The following is an 8,181-nucleotide window of genomic DNA, read 5'->3' as shown; positions in this document are numbered from 1 at the left end:
GGGGCACCAGGTCCACTCCTGGACTTTGAAACAGAAAAGCTGAGGCCAGGGCCCAGCGGGACCTGCTCAAAGTCCCCACTCAGTTCACACCTGAGTTCCCCCTGGGCCCAGGCCTGGGCTGAGTCTGACCCTGCCCGGCTCCCCCCAGAGCTCCAGCCTCGACCCCTCCCTGCTCCCCGCACACACTGGCCCAGGGGCTCGGCCGAGAGGCCCCTCCGGCCCTTCCCTGCTAGGTGCCCTGTTCCATTGCTCTGAAGCCCCTGGCACCTTCATCACAGCCAATCCCCACACCTGGCCTCTGCCCAACCTCCACCCCAGGCTGCAGGGAGCTTCCTAAGGCAGGTACCACCCCCTCACTCACACCGGCACCGCTCCTGCTGCCCTCGGGTCCTTCAGGAGGCCCGTGGAGACTGGCCACTCCCCCTGGTCACTCGTCACCTCCCGCCACATGCCCAGGACCCCTCTGAGCCTGGGGAGCCCCTCCCTGCACCACCCAGGGCTGCGGCCTCTGCTGTGGGTTCCCCTACCAGGGAAGACAAGACTCAGCTGGACAGGGGTTCTGGACTCGACTCCTGGGCGCCTGAAGTGTCCTTCACAGGCTGGTGCTGCAGGCCCCACAGCTTCAGCCCTGATCTGCAGCTGTGGGTGGGCGAGGGGGCTCGGGGAGGGCGGCCCTGCCACCCCTCAGCTCCCAGATGTGCGTCAACTGGGCCCAGCCCTCCCACACTGGGGCTGTGTTCAGGACCCCGTCCCCTGTGGCGAGTGTGACCCTCCTGTCCTGGGGCAGCCGTGGCCTCAGGACAGGCCACCCGGGGCACAGGCCTCAGACAAGGAGGTTTCCCTTCGTATCAAGTTCAGAGCTGCCGGTTCACCAGCACAGTGACAATGGTGTCTGCCAGGGAGCTGGAGAGTCTGTGTGCTGGGGAGGGGACCCAGGGGAGGGGTGGCCATCAGGAAAAGGGACCCGGAGAGGAGGCCAGGGGAGAGGGTGGTCACGGGGCCGGTGAGTCAGCTCCTGGGAGCTGGGTGAGCAGGGCCAGATGCTCTGGGCTTCTGCTCACCGAGTGGTCCATGGGCCAGCAGCTGGGCACCGTCCAGGAGCCTGTTAGCAATGCAGAATCTCAGTGTCCACCCCGGAGCTCCAGAGTCAGAGCCTGGATTTAATAATATCCCCAGGGGATTCATGTGCATGATACAGTTTGAGGAATACTGGTCTCCACGGCCTGCCCGCCCCAGCAGGCGCCCCACGGGCAGGCCCTGGCGTCGCAGAAGCTGCAGGTTCCTGCTGAAAAAGAAGTCCTGAGGATCTAGCCTGTTCACCTTCCTTCCTTCACGCAGGCAGCTACCTGACCTGTGGACTCGAGGGCGCAGGGCTGCTGGCTCGCCCCTTGCCAGGCTCCGAGTTACCCAGCCAGAGATGGGGCCGCGGAGGGGTCAACCTGACACCAGGGCTCTTTCCTTCCAGCTCGGGCCCTTTCTGGTTCTTTTTTGGATCCCCGACCACGTCAGGCTGTAGACCCTACGTCAGAAAAGATGAGTTTCGCACTTGGACCCAAATGTGGCTCGTGGTCGCGGGCCGGCGGGGAGCTGGGCCAAGGCTGCTGGCCTTCCCATCTGGGATCTTCAGGCTTCCATCCGAAGGGGGTTCCAGCACCCGCATCGGGGTGGGGGGGCGGGTTGACGCCCATCGAGGGGTTTCCGCGTAAACTCCTAGGAGAGTCTAAGCGCCTGCCTGAGCACGCGCGCCAGGGGCAGCGGAGCGCGAGCCCTGGACGTCGGCCTCCGGGCTTGCGCCTTGGTTCCTGTCCCCCGAGAGGGAACCTTAGGGGTGGACGGTGCTGCGGAGACACCTACCACGTGGTCAGGTTTACATTCGACCCCGGGGACACTACTCCAAGGAAACCCTTCTGAAAACAGCGCTGTCGCGGGGAGCCAGCAGGAGGAGCGAGTCGTTAAAGCCGTCACAGCTCCGTGCCCAGGAGCACCGCGGCGCGGGGGCGCTGGGGGCAGCCGGTACCTCAGATGGTCGCAGGAGGGTCGCAGCCTAGCCTCAGAGAAGAGGCTGAGGGACGTGGGTCTTCCCTCTGCGTACCCAGCGCTTTCTGGTTTCCCAAAACGAACACAGACCACATTTGTACTAGAAAGACCCAATAAACGTTGACAGAGTCACGAAGCCAGTGTAAGTACCACACAGAAGTGTCAATGATGCAATATTCCTTGAAGGATTCCAAACCCAAAGTACAGAAACGTGATGACTGATGGAGGAAGGGAAGCCTGGCCGAGAAGATGCTGACGGTGGTCGTGTTAAAACAGAGCCATGAAGTGCTTCCTCTTCCTTTCCTTTACAAACCTCAAAAGGGAACTTTGGATTTTCTGACACCTGTAATATGTTACACATTATATATAGACACATATATCTCTTCCTCTTTACATATATTACATAAGTGTGTAACCACATGTCTAGATACATACACGCATCAATTTCTACCAAAAATCTCCTTAAGATTCTGACTGGGATGAAACTGAATTTCGAGGTTAATCTGGGAGAACGGAACCTTGCTGTTTGCTCACAAATGGGTACATTTTCCCATCTATTCAGACCTTCCTTATTTAAGTCCTCAGTCACATTTTTTGCCTCTCGCTCTTTCTTTATTCTTCTTCTTGCTTTTCGTTTCTCACACTTGTTTTCTCATATCCCCCTGAAGCTCTAGATCTGTCTTTGACAAACGGGCTTCTTAAGAGCCTTCAACAGCTTGCGGGAAGCCCCACAAGGGGCAGGCTCCGAGACGGACCAGACCGAGGCACCTCACCTGCTTCGTATCCTAGGTGTGTCCTAGGAATCTGTTGGAAAAAGGTCTTATTGCTAAAAAGGTTTGAAAACTATCACTCTAGACTTTTTTTTAAACTGTGATAAAATATTCACAATAGAAAATTTACCATCATAAGCATTTTTTAGTGCACAGCTCAGTCGTGTTAACTGTATTCACATTGTAGTGCAGCTCTCGCCACCATCCATCTCTAGAACTTTTCAATTCAGTTCTTGCAAGACTCAACTCTCACGCATTAGTCAAGAACTCCCCCTTCCCAGCCCCACCCCAGCCTCCACTCTAGATTTTTTATTTATTTTATTTTATTTTATTTTTTCACTCTAGATTTTTTAAAGGCAGATTGAATGGGTGGCTTCAGTTACAAAATAAAATGATCTGCATGTTTGCTGAAGGAAACCATACAAACATATGAAAAACTTGGCTCAAGAAGAAACTTTCTTAAAAAAAAAAAAGAAACTTTCTGTAAGATCATTCAAACTTTCTGAACTCGAAGGAATCTGGGTGATGATTCAGGTCTTTGGAGTTCTTTTAGAATCTAGAAGCTCAAAAGAAGGGTGCAGAAACCCCACGGACGAACAGGTGGGTGCTCGGAAGCGTTGGGTAAAGTGTCCAGGGGGTCGGCTGAACTTGAGAGCCTGCCTGCTCTTTTCACGATGCCATCTGTAAACCTCACATTTTGTGTCATTAGTCGGGATACACAGACTGAAGTGAACAGAATAGGGCTTTATCCGTGTCCCTGGAACAGCCTGAACAAAACGGAGAAGGGCCAGGAGGGGCCCATCGGGGCTGCTGCCCTGACAGCGCCGAGGTGCCTCCCGCACCGCACTGTCCAGGTGGCCAGCGTCTGCGTCCAGCCCGCGGGAAGGGGGAAGGGGAAAGGGGGAGGGCAGAGCTTTTCCTTCAGGGCACGACCAGGAAGTTGCCGTGTCTGCTGTCCCCCTCTTGCTAGAACGGGCTCGCAGAGCCATGGCTGACTCGGGGCACTGGGAAATGCAGTCTTTATTCTGGAGAGCCCTGCACCCAGCTAAGGCTCTGCTCTCACGGGTGAAGGACAGAAAGAACAACAGCCAGGGAGAGGACTCACTCTGACATGTCTCGTTTTCCCCGACCAGCTTGCAGGTGGCTGGAAAAGACGGAGGGCTTTTAGGTTAATAAAAGATGGGTTTGAATTCCGGCTTTCCCAAACTCCAACCCTGCAGCCTCTGGGGCATGACTTCTTCCCTCTAAGCTTAAATTTTTTCATCTGAAAACGTGGGGACCGTTCTCATCTTGCAGGGTGTCTGAGGCTTAGAGATGAGGTATGTGATGTGTGTATAATAATAACGGATGTAACACAAATAGCTGGTGTTCACCAAAGGAGCGTTTTCGTCATGACCGGTGCTGCCAAGTGTCTGAGCAAGCAACTACTGATGGATGGCTCATTTTTTGTGCCAATGGGTATGGGCCGTGCTGCCCACATATGTGGTCAAATATTATTCTAGAAGTTTCTGGGCGAGTGTTTTTGGGTAAGACGAGCATTCAAATCAGTGGACTTTGAGTAAAGCAGATGGCCTTCCATAATGTGGGTGGGCCTCGTCCAACCAGCTGAAGGCCCGAATCAAACAAAAGACTAACCTCCCCAACATAAGAGGGAGTTCTGCAGCAGACGGACTTCAGACTTGATTTGAACGGTAACAGCGACTCTTACCTGGGTCTCTAGACTGCAGGCCCACCCTGCAGATTTTGGGCAGGCCAGCCATGGGCCAATTCCTTAAAAATAAATCTCTCCCTAGATACATACACATCCTCTTGTTTCTGTTTCTCTGCAGAACCCTAACTAATGCCCTGGCACATATGTTTATTTTCCACAGTACATTCAGACACCGGGTGAATTCCTTTGCACTCCAGATTCTTTATATTGATTTCTGTTCTACAGGCCTTCTCTCTTTCTTCACCCAGCGTTTTAGGGCCAGCTTTATTTTTTAGGGGGTTGGGGAGGAGAATGTGGGAGAAGAGGAAACATTCTTGCTTTTAAAAATAGGTCTGACCTTTGAGCCTCTAAATGAACTTTTGGGATTCTGCCCTAAGAAAACATGTCTAGATATGGAGAAAGTTTGATGTACAAAGATTGAAAAAAAAAAGGTTTCAACCACAATGCATTTATTTGGGGTGAGGGAGCTTGGAAAGAACCTAAATGTCCCAGACAAGGGGTGGCATAGAAATGACCTTCATCAAGAGGTTTTGATTAGAATGTTGATTGGAATTCTAATATTGGTTCAAAAATGCTAGTAAAGGGGAAAACTGGACAGCGGTTTATAACTGCTGTACACAATTGTAATTGCAGTTTCCACTTAAACCTAAATGTTTAGCAATAAGAGATGAACGAATAAAATTTTAGTACAGACACAATGGGATGGAGTCTAGTCTACCCTTAAATATGACTCAGTTAATACATACGAATAATGGAAATACAGTTCTGCCTGCGAGGACCTCCCTGCCTGCTGCCTCTGGATGGAACACGGCCCTCTGGTTTGCCACAGTCCCCATCCCTCCCTGTTGTCCATCCGCCCGGAGTCTGGGGCTCTTGTTCCAGCCTCACCTTTGCTCTGCTCACTGCTGTGTTGTGAGAACAAGGTTTTCATGGAACTTAGGGGCTGAGTATTGATGCCTCACCAGTGGCACTCTGTACCCGTGTGGCCTTCTCGGTGACACCTTGTGCCTGCCACGTGGACTTCCTTGCGGGAAGGACCTTGGTATAATCATATTTGGTTTGGGTTGGCCAGAAATGTGCTTGTGACTGTTACATCACATGGTGGGAAAAAGTTTATTATTTTAACCACTGGCCCCAGAGTTCCGTTGAGGGAGAGAAGTTTCTCGTCTGAAGACTTCTGTGACTGTTGCTTGGGGAAGAAGCAAGAAATGACACTTGCTTGCAGGTGTCTAATGCAGCCCCAGGAGGGGCCTTGCTTCCCTGAGAAAGGGAGGGCTCTGCTGTTGTTTCTGGAGAAGAGAGGTGGTGAGGAAGACAAGGAGAGAGAGAGAGTGCGGAGATGACAAAGGACGGGGCCAGGTGAGCCCGTGTGGCCTTATGGCCAGGACGGAGGGGCCAAAGGCCATTTTGGGAGCAGTGATGTGCTTCCAAGGTGTGTCTGTCACAGAGACAAGGTAAGTCTCCTCTCCTCCCACCTGAGCTCCTCGGTGCCTCCTGCTCTGCTCACTGCTGTGTTGTGAGAACAAGGTTTTCATGGAACTTAGGGGCTGAGTATTGATGCAAAGTTGACCTGGGCTGTCGGGGCAGCCATGTGGGAAGCAGGTGCCCGCAGCCGGCAGAGGGTGTGAGACGCGGAGTCCTGGGACCTGGTGGGCACTGGGAAAGGGCTGGGGCGAAAGAGACTGTGGAACTGGGGGTGGCGTGGAGGTGGGACAAGCCGTTTTCCTGGGAGCTGGGGGATAGAGAAGCCCCAGTTGGTATCTGTCATGGCAAAAATGGACACAGGTTTCCAGAAGGAGCCAGACAGGTGCTGAGAGTGAAAAAAACCCATCTCCGAGCCCAGCTGAAGTGGCCGAGCGGCTGGTTTATTCGGAGCTACTGGTGGGCGGGCTGCCCGGGCGGCGTGCGGGGGCGCTCAGGGCCTGGCCCGCCCGCCCCGGGGTGAGAGGGTGCACAGCAGGCCCGCCAGGAGAGCCAGGCTCAGCGCGGCCACGGCGGCCAGCGCCGCGTCCCACCACAGCCCCGGGGAGACCCCCGCCTCCGCGAGGCGCCAGCCGCAGCCGCCCAGCTCGGAGCCGCCCAGCTGGCCGAGCGCGCGGCCGGCGGCCACGCCGGGGCCGGCGCAGCGCACGCGCAGCAGCTCCTCGGGCGCGCGGTCCCGCAGCCACAGGCGCAGGTACGTGAGCGCGCAGTCGCAGTGCCAGGGGTTCTGCGCCGCGTCGAGGGCCTGCAGCTGCGGCAGGTGGTCGAAGGCGCCGGGGGCCACGGAGTGCAGGCTGTTGTTGGCCAGCAGGAGGCGGCGCGTGTGGACCGGCAGCGCGGGCAGCGCCGTGAGCCCCCGGCCCCGGCAGTCCACCTGCAGCCCCATGGTGTCCAGGGCCCGGCAGGCGCACGGGGCGGGGCAGTCCTCCGCGGCCTCGGCGGCCGCCCAGACCAGCAGCAAGGCCGCCAAGGCGGGCATGGGGCCGGCGGGCTGCAGGGAGAGGGGCTGCGAGGTGAGGGGGGCCTCCAGAGGCCTGCACCCCATCCCGAGGGCCGGCGGGACCCCACCACCCGGACAAGGGACCACTCACCTCCCCCTCAGGGCAGGCCTCGGTTTTCTCCTCTGTGAGATGAGTGGCGGTGACAAGGAAGTGAGGCAGGCCCACCTCTGGCTGGCGACCCTCCTGGACACTCAGAAGGCAGGGCGGCGGGGTGGCTGTGGTGGGGGTGGGGGGTGGGGCTCAGCCCGTGCTTGCGAAGGGGGAGGGCCCTCCTGTCCCCTGGCAGAGACCCCAGCCCCTGCTCAGGGCCGGGGGCGGGGGTGGTGTGCAGATGCCTGCTGAATGATCCCAGCCCTGGCGCCTGCCCCCAGAGGCTGGAAGGGTCCTGGAGAGGGCCTCCCAGTCTGCTCCCACCAGCCCCTCTTCCAGCCTGGGGTCCAACCCATCGATGGTGTGACCAGCACAGACCCTATCTCAGCCCACACATTCCAAACAGCTGGGCCACTGCAGAGTAAACTCTCTCGTGGTCTCTGGTGTAGAAAGCAGCTGGGCGAGGTTGCTGAGGGGGGACAGGGAAGGGAACCCAGAAGGGACACCACCTGGAAACCCACTGAGGGAGGATCAAGTTTGGAGTTGGGGCATTGAGGCCCAGAGAGGGAGACTGACTTGTGCAGGGCAGCCCAGCGCTTTGTGCCAGAGACCAGACTCACTCAAGTCTCGTGAGCCCAGTCTTCTGCCTGGTCCATGCCCTCCCTCCATGACTCAGTGGGGGCTGAGTCTCCTTCTGAAGACAAGCTCCTCAACCAGCGCCTGGCCCGTGGCAGGCTTCCACTGAACATTTGTCAAATAAACCAGTGAATCTTGACTCAGCCAAGGACCCGATGTCTCAGAGGGAATGCCCCCAGCCCATAGTCTATGGAGGAGCAAAGGAGGGGCAGAGGCTGGACTTGCCTGCTGGTGCCCTCCCTCCCTGCAGGGTCTGGTCCCACTGTCCTCCCAGGAGGGTCCACACTGTGGGGAGCAGTGCTGGGTGATGAGGGCCACTTACCTGACAGGCCTGCGGTCAGGGCACCCCTTTCTCTGGCCTGAACTGCCCTGGCTGAGGCTGCAGTGGCCGCTCTGTGTGAGGCAGCTGATGGTGGCCCCAGCTTGAGTTGGGAGGAAGGAAATGGCAAAAATA

At 56.6% G+C, this 8,181-nt stretch overlaps 1 protein-coding gene across 1 annotated transcript; it reads right to left on the bottom strand.

The window, feature by feature from the left end:
* Window positions 1-6,433: 6,433 nt before the first annotated feature.
* GP9 (glycoprotein IX platelet) lies at window positions 6,434-8,125 on the bottom strand. The gene is made up of 3 exons (XM_072940775.1): window positions 8,050-8,125; window positions 7,092-7,216; window positions 6,434-6,991 (listed from the first exon to the last, which is right to left on the bottom strand). The coding sequence occupies exon 3, from the start codon at window positions 6,977-6,979 to the stop codon at window positions 6,434-6,436; it is 546 nt and encodes a 181-aa protein (XP_072796876.1). The 5' UTR covers window positions 6,980-6,991; window positions 7,092-7,216; window positions 8,050-8,125.
* Window positions 8,126-8,181: the final 56 nt, after the last annotated feature.

Source organism: Vicugna pacos, chromosome 17 (assembly GCF_048564905.1).
Source record: "Vicugna pacos chromosome 17, VicPac4, whole genome shotgun sequence".
Taxonomy (NCBI): Eukaryota; Metazoa; Chordata; class Mammalia; order Artiodactyla; family Camelidae; genus Vicugna; species Vicugna pacos.
The sequence above is the reverse complement of the archived record's forward strand: the minus strand, read 5'-3'. Positions and strand labels throughout refer to the sequence as shown.

Coding starts and splice junctions, on each gene's coding strand:
- GP9 (XM_072940775.1), bottom strand. CDS start 6,979: ATGCCCGCCTTGGCGGCCTTGCTGCTGGTCTGGGCGGCCGCCGAGGCC.